This window comes from Phoxinus phoxinus (assembly GCF_949152265.1).
Source record: "Phoxinus phoxinus genome assembly, chromosome: 14".
Classification (NCBI taxonomy): Eukaryota; Metazoa; Chordata; class Actinopteri; order Cypriniformes; family Leuciscidae; genus Phoxinus; species Phoxinus phoxinus.
The window spans coordinates 8,801,846-8,818,900 of record NC_136889.1 but is presented as its reverse complement, the minus strand read 5'-3'; the positions used below and the strand labels follow the sequence as shown (position 1 = coordinate 8,818,900).

Below are 17,055 nucleotides of genomic sequence, written 5' to 3'. Positions count from 1 at the left end.
GAGGGGTCGCGCCGTGGACAGAGGGGCTTTTGTCAGGAGTTTAGAGGAGAACGACGAGAGAGTTGGGGCTGGAGAAAAACGCAGCGCTCAAAACCTGCTCTGTAAACATGGCAGACTGAGAGTGTCAGAAGGAATGTTAAGTTAAAACACATGTTTATTTGAGAGAGAGAGACTAAGGGAAGAGCCTGAGAGGAAAAATCGAGATCAGAAAGTTCAGAAGAGGCACAATTCCATCCTTCTGTTTCTGCCTCTTGTTTTCTTTTTGCCTGTGGTCAAAGAGTCTGCGGCCTGTGTAGCTTTTGGCCGGTGGAATGGAAGTGTGTATGCGTGTAAATCTAAACCGGAGTATAGTAGGAGCGTTCATGTGCTGACTTTGTGTGTGAATGTTATTTAAAAGCTAAATGTACACGTTACACATCACCCCCAAATCAAACGATGTTTTATTTTACATAAAGAAACCTACTTATTTATTTTATGAATTTATTTATTGAAAGAATCACTATGGTTTTGTGCATTTCATGGCAACTCTGGGCATTTTACTTTGTTCATTAATCTCAATGGTTATTCCAATTACATCCTCTACTATATAGTAATTACTATATTCCAGTATAGTAAAATGTAGTAAATAGTAAAATGATATATAACAGTAAAATTATGATTAAACTGATACAACAACAACAACAAATGCTACCACTGTATTTAAATACAATTTAAATGATATAATAAATATGTATTTACATTTATTTTTTTGGCTTAATTGTCATAATACAACATTTTGGGGAGAAATATGACTAAAGTTGCTTTTTTGACAGTTGTACAATTGTTTAATTTCACAGACATTACCCTCTGCTTATTTATTAGCAAGATATGGATATATATATATATATGGATATATTACACCCACACCCACAAAAGTTTTCTAGTGCTAATCAATGTAAATAATTACATAATAATAAAAATAAAAACTTTTACTGATAGTTTTTAAAGAATAACGTTCTAGTGCAAATATATCTCACCTCACGCTCATAGTTTTGATTTATAATACATCCTATTCAGTTGGGTGTTTGCATTGAGTCTAGCTGAATTTCCCCCCCTAAAAAAAGTTAGAATATTTAAATGCACCCAAACCTTAAGTCAGAACTCTACCCTGCTCTTGTATTACTCTACATTGGAAATAAATGGTTTATCGCAAATAGAGGAAAGGCATGTTTGTTTAGATGTTTTTGACAGATTTTGTGAGATTCTGCCACTTAAAAAAAATAAAATGCACACTTGAATATACTCTGGAATCAACTTGAAGTTCTTGAAGTTGAAGGTCTATTTGTAGGTTGATTTCACAAGGATTGCGGCTGCGTCATGCTTTAAAAAACATGGATCTGTTTCTTTGAGCAGTCCGACGTCAACTTCTTCCTCAGCCAATGGTGTGAGTTTGGGGTGGGACTGCCTGTTTGTGCAAACAAAAGCAGATGGGGGCAGAGTGTAGAGTTTTTCCTAGTGGTGCAGAAATGACACACTTCTCCATTAAACTCTGACTAGATATTTGCACTTGTTGATTCTACAGGCTTGATGATTTCTGTTTTTCATCAGCTTGATTGTGACAGGTTCCCGTTAACATCCTCCTCCACAGACCACACGAGACAAAGCACATTTCAGTTACGCTAAATAGCTAAACTTGACAGGTGTACTAGAATGTTCTCTCTTGGTTAGTTTGCGCAAGCCACATCTTTGTCCCCTGAATCATGACTAACAAGCTATATTTAGTGTTAACGTCACACACGCACACCACATGAATGCCCATGCGAGTCACAGGTTGTCATGTGTGAATGACAGTGATAGTCGGATTGCTATTGTTTCATTTTGAATGTGTGTGGGTATCAGTGTGTGCTGGAGCTGTGAGTCAGGCCCCGTTTGTCTTGGAGACTGTGTGTCTGAGCATGAGAAGGTTGTGGTGTGTGTGAGAGAGGCCGTATCAGTGCACAGCATCTGCTCAATGAGAGCTCTGTGTGAATTCACCCTCCATGCTGTGGACGTCTGGCATGCTCTCTTTTACCCTGTTCTCTCCCTCTCCCTCGCTGGAAATCCTGTGCTTATTTTGGAAATGCCTGGAGGAAAACAGAGGGAAGAGTAAGCTCGTTTGAAAGCAGGTGAAAGATGGAGAGAAAATGACAGTATTATAAAGCGGAAATGTCTCCGGTGTCCCACAGACTCTGCCCTCTTTATGGTAGACAGTTTGAGATATTGCATCCCTAAAAAGAGGGACTGAAAGTGATGTAACTGTTGCATTGCTAATTTCAAAGGGTCATTTTAAACACTATGTGAACATAATTGTGGGCTTGTTCCATGTTTCACATGCTGATTATTAGTAATTTAATTAACCCAGGCTAATCAGGTTTTTTTCTCACATTGTAAAGCCTTCGTAAGCCCTTAGTTAACATTCTCATTTGCATATTTACAAGGTTAATAACACTGATATGATAAGTACAGAACACAGTGACTATGTGACCGGTTTTAATAACCGCTTGACAATCTGGGTAAATGTCTGATAGTTCTGAAAAATACTACGGGGAAGAAATGAAGGAAACCACAGAGGAGCGTTTGCCATCGCTTTTAATTTATGATTGGTTGCTCCTTATTAAAGGTTTTGAGGGAAAGCGGTGTAAAAATATCAACTTAACTAGATAAAAATTAATAAATAAAAATGATTAAAATAAATAAATAGTAAATATTTATTTAATAAAAAAATATTTAAATACATAATAAAATATTTTAAAAAATTATAATTTTGTCATGTTACAATACAAACTAAATACCTTTCAAAAATATTTCACACATTTATAATACAACATTTTCCTCAGTATAAATTGGGTCTTTATACATTTACATTTTTTGGATGGGGTTACCTTGTACAAGGATGATCACATTTGGGGGTCTGTGGCATCTAAAAGATCAATAATAATAAAATAAGTAAAACTGCTCCTATACCTTTGGTACTTCAATTAGGCTTTAAAATAAAAAAAGTATCAAAACTGTTCTGGAGCAGGCATTAATAACCCAGGATTAAATTGAAAAGGCTCTCGCCTTGTTATTGGAGGACCATCATAGTAACATAGTTATTCCAAAATAATGTAATTACTTATTACATGAATTAGAATGGAGAGTCTGAAACTGTAGAGATGCTCAGTTTTATAGATTGTGTGTGTGGAGAGGGGGGGAGGGGGTCATGAATCAGCAGGGGGCAGTATTGGTACAGACAGAAACGAAACGCTTGCTCCCACGTCCTGTTTAGAAAAACTAAAAGCACATGTACAGTCATGCATAGGCATGAGAATGATTTGATGAAAAATGTTTTTCTCACTACTTAACACCCGTTTCTCTTTTCTTCTCAGATCGCTTTCTCTCAACACAGTAACTTCATGGATTTGGTTCAGTTCTTTGTCACATTCTTCAGGTGAGACACTTTGCTTGTGTAGTAATAAGCAACCACACAAATTACTGGTGAAGTCTTTTTAGTTCTGAAGTCACATATATTCTGACATACTACAATCTAAATGCTGAACATTTTTATGGAACAACTAGTTGGATTGCAGTGTGTTTGGGGTGTGATACAGCTCTAAGCTCTAATTCACCTCTTGAGGACCTGCTGTAATATGTTATTGATTCAGGAAGGAGGTGCCGTAGACCATACAGCAAACTCCCCCTATGTTTCTGTCACGCACACACTTTCTCACACGCATTAAATTTTTTAGTTCATACTGATTCACAAGCAGCAAAAGGGTGATTAAAATAGGATAATCTCTCAGATGTGGTCATGCATCATACCTAAGACACATATGATACATACAGTGCACGTAACATACTTACACCAAGCCTTGGCTGTGGTCGGCTGTGGTTCCTCATCATTAGTTATGTCAGCTCGGCCATGATAAATTACACCAACTCTTCATAGCCTTGGTCTGTGTGAGTGTGTGTGTGTGGGGGTGAGCTATTCCCAAGACCCAGAGCGAATGCATCTCAGCTCTGCACACACCTGCACTTATAAGCTATAAACATGCACCTACACAGTTATGATTCCCTCGCATACAGTTCTCCTGTACACGAGAGGCGCATTCATGAGCTTTGACCCCGATACCATGAGGAGACCAACACTCCTGATCTTTAACACACCTGCGGATGTGCAACTACCTCATACATTAAACATGAACAGCCCCGTGTGTGTGCTTGAGATGTGATCTTGGCATGGCTCATTTGAACACTGTTGTCTCATTGTTTTCCATAATGGAACATCCAAAAACCTTAACAGTCGTCTTCTTCCTCTCCATTTCCTGTTCTGTCTTGTGTGTAGCTGTTTCCTGTCCTTGCTTCTGGTGGCAGCAGTTGTGTGGAAGATAAAACAGAGCTGCTGGGCATCGCGGCGCAGAGAGGTCAGTGCTGTAGCCTCTCACTTGTTATTGGAATCTCATTGACTTTTCCTGCCACATGATTGTCTACCCAGCATTGAACCATCCTATTGTCGTCACATCAGCATCTCTGGATAGATCCATCCACTAGGCTGTTGTTAAACATGTCTACTAGTAGTTGGTTAATATGGGTTCATATATGCTTCATATAGTGACCGTGTATACATGCTTTCATAAATGCAACTTAATGATGATTACTGAATTCATTTAAACAGTTATTTACTGTACACAGTTTTCCTCATAATTCACAAAAACATTATGATCACAATGTTTTCCCATTGAATATTAGTCAAACCAAAATTTATTCAGACACCTTCAACATTTCTCACATTATCACAGTTTATTCGCTTTAGTTTAGAAAATGGCAATAAAATATGACAAGAACTCAAATCAGTTGATATTTCACTGGTTTTGGCCATCCTTCTGTTAGACTGTCTCACAAATGAATTGGGTTGAATAGCTGTCAGCTGTAACATTTAAGTACACAATTAGATAATGCCAATTTAGGTCAACCAATTACCAAGCAATGCTTCATATTGTTCAGTCTGTGGTGTCGCATTAGCAATTAAAGAAAAAACACGTAAGCAAAACACGGTCTTTAGTTTGCTGTCCTCACTTACATAAATGAACTATAGTGTCCTGCACCCACTAGTAAAAAATATATCTGTCTGAATCATTTTTGGTTTGACTGTAGACTTTCATTTATTACCGATGTATGTACCAATGTATGCCTTATTCGCTTTTTCACTGCATTACTTCACAATTATAAAAACCACATGTGTTAATGATTTGTCAGTTGATTTTAGAACAAGGGGAACTAGCATTTCTGGGTAGGGTGGCACCAGTCGTTTCAAAAATGAAAACCCAAACCCGTAAGACTTATTCATCTTCAAAACACAAATTAAGATATTTGAATGAAATTCGAGAGATTTCATTCCCTCCATTGACAGCTACATAACTATCACTTTGATTCTTCAATTTATAAAGAGATCGTAAAACTAATCCATATGAATTGAGTGGTTTATTAAAAAAATTTCGGAAGAGACTCGATCACTCTATATGATTAACAGATTTAATTTAGGCTTTTATTTACATATAAACATTCATAAACGTTAACAGAAGCTCACACATGTCCACACTGTGCGAGAACCAAGGAGGTTCATTCTAGTGTATCAAGCATGTTCGCTGATCAATGTTTATATGTGAATAAAGCCTAAATTCTGTTCATCATATAAAGCGATCGTGTCTCTTCAGAAAATTTGGACTAAACCACTCAATTGATATGGATTAGTTTTATGATTTCTTTAGGAACTGAAGCGATAAAGTGGTAGTTGCGTGGACTGTCAATTGAGGGACAAATCTCTCAGATTTCATTTAAAAACTTTTTCTGAAGATGAATAAAAGTCTTACAGGTATTTAGCATACATCATTCCTGTAGGGGGAAAAAAACAGAACCGTCTTATCAATAGAAATTAATCAAATGTAAAAGAATGTCTTCACTGTATAAATTAAATATAGAATAATCCTACTAAATTTAAAGGGCACTAAGTGATTTAAAAAAATATATATTATTTTTTTGTTTGATTAACGTTGATGACATAGGCGGCAGCAGGAATATTAGGCTGCTGTCACTTTAAGACCGAATGCACGGATCCAATATACTGTTACACATCCAGCTTATTTCCCAATTGTTTGGGGGGTCATATCCCCGCAAATGAGTCAATGTCGTTCATGCTACTCGAGTGATTATGAGTCTAATATAAACGTAATAAACAAATAATTTGAGCAGCTCTAATTCCAGTTTTCAACTTGATATACCGTTAATGTTCCTTTTAACTAATTGGTGACAATCAACAAATTAACTAATTTATTACATTGTGGTCAGTTTTATCAAAAAGAAAAAATCCTGAAATATGACGCTTGATTTTACGGCCCCCACAGAGAATGAAGAGGTTTGGTTTTGAAAGGTTTCAAGAGGCCATTTTAAGCCACGCAGGGGTGTTTATAAGAGCTAATGTGAGTGTCTTTTAAAGGACCCTCTTCACCATCTGGCTTAGTGAAGTGCTCTCATCCAATAAAAAGTGCTTATACTTTTTCCTCTCTTTCACGCAACAATCAAGCACGCATTCATATGCCTACCTGCATGTCACTTCCTATCTCAGCTTTGCACGTTAAAGTTTTGCACTCTTTTGACCCTTTAGCTTCAAGCATGACTTTTACTAATGATCTCCATGGCAACCCGACATAGAGGGCTAATTTAGGGCTGGCATAACCCAGCAGACAGAGTAAAGTGTTCTTGAGTCAAAGACGAAGAGGGGTTTTCAAGCAAGGAAAAAGTGTAATACAGCTTTAAAAATGTTTTTATTTATATTTTTCCATACATTAGAATGCGTCAAGATGAATTTTATATTTTTCTGAGCAAAAAAAAAAATATTACCTTAAATTATTTTTACCATTATTCACAGAAGTCACCCACTAAAATGTCATTCAGTGTAACAACAGTTTACATACCAATAAATCTTAAATTTTTATTTAAAACGGGAATCATTTGACAAATTAAACAACATTTTTAAATCTAAATACTTTATAAAAGGTTTTACCCATTTGTCAGCAATACGTTTTTGTAAAGAAAAGTGAAAGTCGTTTAAATCACATATTCTATTATATATTTTAATAAATACAGGTCAGAATAAGAATATTGTTTCATTTTTATATAAATATAACTGTTACGCTGAAGGACCATGATTTGTAACTCTGAATGACATTTTGTTAAGACGGCGAATATCGTCATTGTTCCATTTATTGCAATGTTTTTAGTTTTGATAGTCATTAGATTAGTTGTAATAATATTCCTGATGAAATGAAGTCAGAATCAGATGTTGAAAAATAAAAAGCATTTTATTCTACTCTTCTGATGCTCCCTGCCATGCTTGCTTAGCTTGTCACTTTGTTTCTGACTTGCTCGGCCCCAATAATGACTGCTTGCAGCTATATTTATGAATACTTTCTGCTTGCCAACATAAATGGCTTTATCGGGATGGGTATTTTGGGTGGAGAATCCCTTCAATGGCCTCTCTTGAACTTGTGACTACGTTTAGAGACATTGGTAATTTATTATTCTGACAATTGCAATCCTCAATACTTTTCTCGTTTTCTTGCTAAGAAAGCCGCCCAAGCTACTGGGTCTGCATTTACTTTTTGGCTTTTTACAGTGCCTAGCAACACTCTCGGTTCGTGGGCATTTCAAATAAATCAATAACACAAATGCAACAAAACAAAGTGTTTTTGTAACTTAGGGTATCGCACAATGAAAAGGTGAAATGATCAAATATTTAGAAGTAATAAACTGCAGCACCACACTGTCTTCAGGGTGCTTTATGATGATGTCAGACTGTTGAATGACTATCAGTTTTTGATATGATTTAAGAGTGGCTTCTTGTTCCACTGAATGACCTCTAACAAAGTCCCGTGGTTATTTCATAACTTCACAATAAGACAGTCATTTTAATATAACACAGCCAACACTTATTTGAAAATGCCAAGAAAACAAATATATTTTTAACTTGGTATTTTATGATTATTTAAATTGTAGTGGTAAAATCAGTCTGGACAATTACATTGAATGACAGTTTTACACATTGGAACATTATTTCACTCATATTTTGAGTTTTATTTTCACAAAAGTGATTTGAAACATGAAAGTAGACACTATTTGCTTTTAATGATTTTATATGTATATAAAATCACTTTTTGTCAAATAAATTTGATGCGGGCACCGAATTGGTGATGTCTCGACTTTGATTCTCTTTCTTTACTCTTACGCTTGCACCTGATATGGGAGTTACACAATGGTTAAAGATCAGACCTTATAGTTGCCTAAAACACAAAATAAGCTAAATTATAAAATAGGCCACTTTCATACTATTGAAACTACAGTAATTATGAGATTATATAGCAGAAAGGTTTTATTCTTTTTCATTTGGGACTGCTGTCCCAAAAATATGACTTTGAATGATCGGTCTCAACATTATCATAATGCTGCATATATGTGTGTGTGTCCTCTGTTTGAACACCAACATCCCGTTTGAAGGTTTGAAAAACCATCGGAGGGTCGCTCAGATGTCGAAACTATAATTGCAAATCAGAAGTGACCTTTTCTCAAAGCGCTGTGTGTGTGTGTGTGTGTGTGTGTACTTCTCTATGTGTGCAAGTAATTACACCGAATTCCTCCAGAGGTGCTCTGAAAGAGTTTTCAGGTAAATCTTTCAGTGATAAATATCACAAGCCTTGCAGGGAGAGAATGTATTGTGAAGCAAAAATCAAAGATGCGGGTTATCAGTTTTTCAGGGACTATCCTCTGTAATGGTTAGATATGCAAATGAGGGCCACTCAGCCGAGATGAGCTGATGCTAACAGACTACTGATTATTTCCTTTAATCTTGTGACTGTGTGCGTCATTCAAAGAATATTACACAAATATTCCTTTGAAATTATTTAGTCCTATTTTAAAATGAGACTGCATGCGCCTACGAATGAATCCTGGATCGGTTACGCAATACTGCTAAGAATGTTTGTGTGCACATGGAGCATGTTGAAGATCTGCCTTGAGAATAATGTTAATTTATGAACTAATTAAATTAACCTTATTCTGTTCCTAACCCTGAACACAATATTTCTCTCACACACACACACACACACACACACACACACACACAAAGGTAACAAGATTAAGATTTGTGATGAGCATGAGCTCCTCTTCAGTCATCTTCATGGTCCTCACACACACACACTCTTATACACACTAGCTATTGCACCTTTATTGATGAGGCCGTGAATTAAACTGACAGAGAGTGGCTTGTGAATTAGGCGTCGTGAGAATAGCTGTCGATATTCTCTGTCCGTGTGTGTGTGCGCTGTAATGAGGTGGCCTGGTAGCTGGTGTCTCCTGTTTGTGTGTGTGCTCCTTTTACACTGAGAACAAATACATGTTACCAACTCTGTTCAAGGTTTTTTTTTTAAATAGCTGTATAGTTTTGTTGTTTTTATTGTTGTTAAATGGGTTATATGAAGAATCAATTCTTTGTCATCACATCATTCATATTATAAAAACCTGCTTTAACTTAAAAACAAATCCAAACTTTTCCCTCATTGTAAAACACCATTTATTTAGGGTCCCTGTGGATCCTTAAAAAGTCTCAAGGTCAATTCTCACTGCACCGACAGACATCGAACAACAGCAACATGCGCTTTGTTGAATTAATGCGTTACCCTGTAGGTGTCTCGGGATCAGTTCGCACTTTCTGCGTTTTTCAGGTCATTAAATGTCTGAGAAGTGACAAATCTAATCTGGTGATAGTCCGTGGTGGTCAGTGTCTGTTGGCATCTTAAAATCAGTTTTAACAAAGTTGTAACACATTTTCATAAGTCTTTAATATTTTAAATGGTATAAGAAAAGTCTAATTATAATTTCAAGAGGTCTTAGGGGCCGTTTACACAACACCGTTTTCACGGTTTGGCAGTTCATTTACACGACAACGAAGTTTGGGCATCCTGAAAACTCAAGCTTTTGAAAACGGGTATCAAAGTTTTTGAATATGATGCCGTTATCGTCTCCATGGAAACAACGCAAACGTGAAAACTATAACATCATGCGCATTATGTGTTCAGTCTATAGGCGCATAATACAGCGTTTTTAGTCGTTTTCACGGATCCTTGTGCATGGGGATCGTTTTGAAAACGTTGGCGTCTGTAAGCGAAAAATGCAAAGGAAAAACTTTTCTGTTTTTAGTACATTATTGTCATGTAAACACTCTTAAATTCGGGGATGAAATTCAAAAGGCTATGATTTAATTAAATGTGAACGCTGCTGAACCGTTCAAAGTAACAATGCTGTTGCGCATTCTACAGTTATATGAATGTATCTCTAAAGTGAACTTTTAGAGTCTTTTTCAATGGCATTATCTCTTTTCATCTTGACTCCATAAAATGGCTAACAATGTAGTGTTTAAGTGCAGTCTCTCTCTCTCTAAAAACTAAAAAAAAAAAATTCTCTTTTAAAAACCCTGCAGATACCCTGCCATTAACTAAGCTGCAAAACTTTCTCAGAAACATGAAACCGCTTTTGACCACCCGTTAGTACACGTCAAAAAGGTATTTTGATTTTTAGAAATTAAGGAGCAGATAGGTTAGACACTGTTGTTCCTTATTCACCAGAAGGAACAACCTTGTGCTGTTCCTGTAGCAACATTGTAGCACTTCCTGCTCATCATATCCTTCTAAAGAGTCCCAGACAAACAAGCAGCTGATGTTTATTTTTATCAAGGTCCCTGATTATTTCAGTGCTAATTGTTCTGTGAACCTGTCACAATGAAGTGCAGACTTTTCAAAGAGTCTATTTTTGAAGGATGCTGCAATTAAAAAGTATATTGTACTCAAAAAAGGAAATCTGCAACTCAAGTCCAGCAAAGTTTCTCATTTCATGTGGGAAGAAGGTGTTTGCATAGTCATAGAAGATATTAAAGATGGCTTGTTTTAATTTTAAGGGTCAGTGAGAGAGTGGAAAAAAGAAAGCTCATATATCCACTGTGTAAATGTGCTATTTTTGTGTGTGTGCAAAAACTAGCCATATAAGTGAGCCTTGGTGGGAACATCTCATAAAATATCTCTGATATGACCTTTAACGGTTTTACCACACATTTTCAAGGAGAGAATTTATTCAGGTACTTTTCTCTTGATTAACTTTCTTATAAGGGAGATCTGGCAAAAGAGCGAGTTTTAGTGTGAAAGGGGTCAGTGGTTAACCCCTCCTACTTGTCTTGGAGACGAATGTCATTCATGGATGGCGAGTGATTGCAAATAGTCCTCTTTGTGTTCTTGATGATCTGCAGCTGGTCTTTGTAGTGGCAGATGCAGCCAAAATGAGAAAATAATTGATGTTGGCAAAATTGATTCTGTCAATATCAGTTATTCCCTCATAATTTTGAGCAGAAAATATTATTTTGTGTGAGGGGAAGGAGGTTTGGACAGTGTTTTGAAGGCAGTCACATTCTCGTGACCATCTGTAGCTGGTCAAGACTGACGGATTTTTGTTGAGATGCTTTAGTTTTTGAGATTTTGATAGAATATTTCTTTCATTTTCAGCACAGAAACAGTAGGACAAAAATGAAATGTGAAATGTGAAAATCTCCCAAAAAAATCCTTGGACAGTTGGTAAACATACTGTTGCTCTGCTGCAGGAGACACCAGGTTGGGCCCCTTCTGATTTCTTTTATTCTTGAAATGTCCACTGTTTTCTTTAATGTTGAAGCCGCCATCCTGACCCTCCCAATGAAAAGGTTTGAGCAGAAACTGTAGTTCCAGCATGAATACCGCTTGTTTGGCAGCGGGGGGTTTCTGGCGCTCGGAGAAATGTCTTTTTCTTCTTCATAATGTATGGCAGTGCTCTTGCTTAGTTTCTTTGTACTCTCCTGTACACAGCCTCGTCTCCTTTCCCAAGACCCCTCTTCTCTGCAAAGCAATGTCCTCTGGGTGTTTTCTCCAGTTTTATTTAGCAGTGGTTGGGTTGGGATGCACTCTTTTTTTCACCAGCGCAAGATTGAACTGTCATTGCAGTCGGTTCTGTGGAGTTAAAACACTCCTCAGACTGTTCACCTCTGCGCTAATGTTTTATTTGTCTTGACACATTTTACATTTGGCCTGTGTGAGATGATTAAGAGAAGCATTGCTTGATCAGAGCTCCTCTAGGGCAAACAGCCCCTATCGTACTCAAGCAGTCATCCTATATTTTGTTCCGTCTCTGTTTGAGATCATGAACAAAATGAATCTTTTTGTAATCGGGGAGATTGTGACTCAGGGTCGTATGATTAAATATGTCATGATTATGGCAGACTATATTAGTAGTGATACCTGCTAATTCAGATTATTCAGACGGCTTCATTTTTGTGGCCGATTTTATTTTTTCATTTTGTTTTGGTTTTCAGTTTAGGTTTAGTTGGCCGTTGTAATTTTTAATGATGCAAAAAAAGTGCCATTTTGAGATTTTAAAGTTTACGCTATTTTAAAGTTTATGCTACACCCTGGCACCTCCGGACCATTTATGGTTCAGCAGCATAAAATATAATTTCTGTTCAACAGATAAAAAAAAACTCGTACAGGTTTAGAACAACACGAGGGTGAGTAAATGATGAACATTTTTTTCCATTAAATTGTTCAAGTGGATTAAAAGAATTCTGCTTGCTTTAAGTGACTTCTCTGTGAGCTGTTTTTATACATCGCCACATTATTAACAATAGAAAATGGACCCTTCTTTCCCTACATAATTTTGCCGAACACCCAAAACATCCACGACCCCACCCCACCCCCCAAATCGTTCAGCCCTAAATGTATTTCTCACACATACACAAAAGAGAGTAAAACTGTTTTTTGGTGTATATATTGCAGTCCTACCCCAGATCATAGCAACTAGTGCCCATCACCAATGCTCTTCTAATGTTCATGCTTGAGAGACGGTGCGACACTACAGCCAGGAAGTGCAATGATGTGATTTAATTCACTGAGTGTTCGGATTTTGTGGTGCACTTTTTTTTTTTTTGCTTGCCTTTTTCAATAATTCGTCTTGGTAATAGTTTTAGTTGACGATAATAACCTTGGAGAGAAGGAGCTGGAATGATTATGATAGAGATTGCGATGAAAATAGAGAGTGGAAGAAGGGCATCATCTATTCTTTGCCACATTTTCACTCAGTCAGCAGAGAGTCTGTCTCCACCTCTCCCTCAATCTCTCTCTCTCTCTCTTTCTCTCTCTAGCTTTCATTCCTTCAGTCTCTCTCCTTTCTCTTCACTCTGTATTCCTTCAGAGGATTGAGTGTAAAAGCTTGCATCAGCCTCCCCCCTTCTGTTTGATGAAGGGATGCGGGTGTAGAGGAACTCGCCCGGTCCTGTATGTGTTTGTGTTTTTTAACTGTTGGATGGCCGAGTTCGTCAGGATCTTAGCTTCTCTCGATTGGAGGTCAGATTCTCTGCTGTAATACGGTCCTGCTCTATCAACCCACACACTATCGCAAACAGTTGTTTAGTTGAGTAAAAAAAATAGACATTTGTGTTTCACACACACACACACACACACAACAGAGAAACACACACTCTCCCGCCCACTATGTGGAATGGATGACTCGACACTAAAAACACTGATTTCAGCATATGGTCCAAGTGAACTAATCTTAACAATCTGTTGCAGTAAAGAATTGGATTCCTAGCAATGGTGCTGCCTTGGCATCAAAATATTTCTCTGTAATAGATCCAGTCTTTACTGATCCCTGTGCCACCGTGAAGGCAACGGGTTATTACAGCAGAACAGTTCAGTAAATACCAGTGGGACTCGTTGGCACAAGCTTTCCTTATGCACTCGTGGCAATCAAGAACAGGCTGCAGCTTCAGACTGATTTAAGATGACAAGCAACGTGGGCATGCCTGCTTCCTTCAGAGCGCGCCGGCCCACATCCGCTGCACAGAAATGCCATGGTTAACGAGAACATTCTAGTCATTACAGGTCATGCAAGGCTCTCCTGTAGTCCCTTATTTTATCACTCCAATATCCCTCAGAGCACGATTTCGTTTTGCTTTGGTACAACAAATGAGCATGGGTTTATCTTACCAGACTTTATAGAACTGGTGACCTGTTTCTTAAAAAGTAAATACTAACTAGTGGCGTGAGGCAAATCTCCCGAAGTTTTCACGTTTTGTCTTCATTTTGCAGATTTCATGCTAAAGTACTTTGTTCATCTTTCTAGATTTGTCATTTACAATATAAACACTTTGAGTGGGTACAAGTAAAGTCACATTTACCATTGCTCTGTGAAATTTCACGGGCAAAATCCAAGTCCCCCTCTAGTCAATAATTGTATCCCTTAAAACTCACCTTTGATCACCAAAATGACATATTTAAATGTTTTTAGCTTTAATGCGATCACAAGTTTACCTGATTGGTTATAAGGTAGTTTGTGACGTCAGAAACACCAGTGATTTCAAACTGTGTTTTTGAGACTGTCTTTAGATCACTGCAGGTTTAAGGAGAAAATACTCAGCAATGGTTGACTTATGAATTTGCACATGGTTTGTCTTAAAGCAAATCAAAAACACCTCATAGACATAAACATGAATATTCTTAAATACTTAAAAACTTGATATTCACCACAGGGGGACTTCAAATAAAATTCTGCGCGATTAGGAGTTTCTCGGTTACTCCGTATTCTGTTTTCAGGGTTAAAAAGAATTTAATAGAAAAGTCCTAGAAAGGAAATTTTCAGTGAATATACATTATATCTCTTCATTGTTCATTTGACTAGACATTTTTTTTTTGGGAGTGTAATCGCTTTAAAAAATACAATTATTTATTTATATCCTTGTCCTGTAATTATTCTTGGTGATTCATTGGCAAAAGGTTTTTAAAAAAAATAATGAAATGGGGGCAGACAGACAACAGATTTTCAGATTGCTTTTCTGTACAAAAAAGAACGATCAATTTTCTAGCTGTGAATCATATGTAGACGCTTTGCTATTTATATCCTTATGGAAAATGTGTTTGTCAAACGCAGTTTCTCAGATCTAACCCACCTCAAAAAGCATGTTGTAAATTATTGAAAAACAAAATTCAGATGTCTGTGCCTGAATTGTTTAGCATGCGAGTTGTGGTTGAAAGACACATGTCTCTTTGAACACAGTGCATTTTTTTTCTGTCTGCTGCAAGGCAGTGATATTAATTCCTCTAATCTGTAGTCTCAGGGGCTTGTGGGAGTAATTAGGCAGTTGGATTACGGCTCATTTGGGGGATTATATTCCTGCATTAATCTCTCACAGTGGTCCAGGTTTATCTCTGGTTGGTTGGATGGCTCCCTCCTGTTCTCTGTCATGTTCCTCCCACTTGTAGCCTTTCTCTCTTGCACTTTCTCATCCTGTTGCTGAGACAATTGGATAAATCAGACATACAATGCCGTTATTTTTACCGGCAGTCTCATAGGCAACTAAATTATTAATTTTTTGCATGTTTTCTTATTTCTCTTGACAATCATCCATCGATCTATGGCTTTGTTCACAGTGCTTCCAATTCCAAGTCCAATCTTCAGGACTGACTGTCCCCACTGTCGTTTTACAAGTGATGAAATCAGATCCATTTTTTCAGACAGTGTTGTGAATATTCGCTCTATCTAGACTGGTTGCCCTACTAATGACTTTAGCGTCCCCACGATGCCAAAAGACATGAGAGGAGCTGTCATTTCATCAGAGGATAGAAGACGATTTGATATTTCTCCGCAGTGCTGAACTCATGAGACGCATCTCATGAGACGCATTAGACATCATAAATGTCAAAGATTTTCAAACCATATGGATTAGGGCTCCAACATATTATTTAGATAATCGATTAATTTGTCATTCTTGTCTGATTAACGGGATTTTATTACAACCTGCCCAATGTTGTCCTCAAAGAGTAAGAGAAGCTTTATATGTTATGCAATGCAAAAAATGGTTAAAATAAGCATTTCATTCTAAGACTTGTCCACCATAATAAAGTAAAACAAAACCACACTCTATATGCATTCACTTATTTGAATATAGAAATTATATTACATTTATACCCACAACAATCCCTTTACATTAACTTCTCATAAAAATGCAACTACTTGTTACATGTAGCATTTTAAATATACAATTAATGTTCAACAAAATGCATATTTAACATGGTCTTATTCACTACTGTAAAGTTGTGACTGGCGGATGCTTTCCATGTACAACATGATGGGCATAATAATACATTTTTGTTTTTCTTTATCTGTTTTTATTAGTTGCAGAAGTATCACACTTCTAATTTATAGCATCAAATAAACATGAATGAACATAAGAAGGAATGTTGTTTTAACCGCGGAAAGGCGCCAGTACACTGCTTTTGTCGGACAAAATGGCGGATGGCGAAGTAGGATTGTTCAGATCACCTGTCAATCAAACTCCCTGCGAAGGGTCAATTTTGGCATTCTTTCAGTGAAGTCTGAAGTTTTATTGTCTTCAGTCTCTCACTCAGGGTGAAACTTAATGCAAAATGTCAATATTTGTGACTCAAGAACATTTACAAATTTTCAGACACAACAAACAATCAGATTTTTGCTGTCTGTCTGTTCAAAGCCTGTGTATACCAGTGGTGTGTAGAAGAAATCTGTGGAACCCCATTTAACCATGAGACAATTCAAAGCTTCACTGCATAAAAAAAACAGCCTGGCATAGCTGGGTTAAGCTTGTCTAGACTAACTAATTGAGTTGTTTAAGCCTTCCCAGGAACGTTGGCTGAATGTCTGATGTGTAAGGCACACAAAAAGTCGTCATCTGATTGGCTGAATTCTACTGTATTTCCGGGAGATGTGTGTAGATAGTTTCCAGGCGAGCTGTTAAAGAACAAAGTCGTTGCGATGCCAAACCCCCTTATGGAAGAAAATAGTTGTGTACAACTGTGAATATGAGCACTTAACAGGATCAACTAAAAGCTAGAATTTCAAAAGTATGTGAAGTACGTGAACTTCACAGCATACTCTTTAAAATACGTCCACACGTTTTAA

General features: G+C 37.1%; 2 protein-coding genes across 3 annotated transcripts in view; one reads left to right on the top strand and one right to left on the bottom strand.

Annotated features, from left to right (window-relative positions):
- Positions 1-6,815, top strand: part of atrn (attractin) — a 41,118-nt gene extending 34,303 nt beyond the window's left edge. For both annotated transcript variants that reach the window (XM_079634880.1, XM_079634879.1), the window contains exons 25-26: positions 3,387-3,448; positions 4,343-6,815. In XM_079634880.1, the coding sequence (XP_079491006.1) occupies positions 3,387-3,448; positions 4,343-4,463 (183 nt within the window). In that variant the 3' untranslated portion in view covers positions 4,464-6,815. The remainder of the gene's footprint in view (positions 1-3,386; positions 3,449-4,342) is intronic.
- Positions 6,816-15,264: 8,449 nt separating this feature from the next.
- gfra4a (GDNF family receptor alpha 4a) overlaps positions 15,265-17,055 on the bottom strand; it is a gene marked incomplete at its 3' end in the record, with an annotated part of 99,817 nt that continues 98,026 nt past the window's right edge. Inside the window, exon 8 of the mRNA XM_079635358.1 lies at positions 15,265-15,411. Coding sequence (XP_079491484.1) covers positions 15,265-15,411 — 147 coding nt within the window. The remainder of the gene's footprint in view (positions 15,412-17,055) is intronic.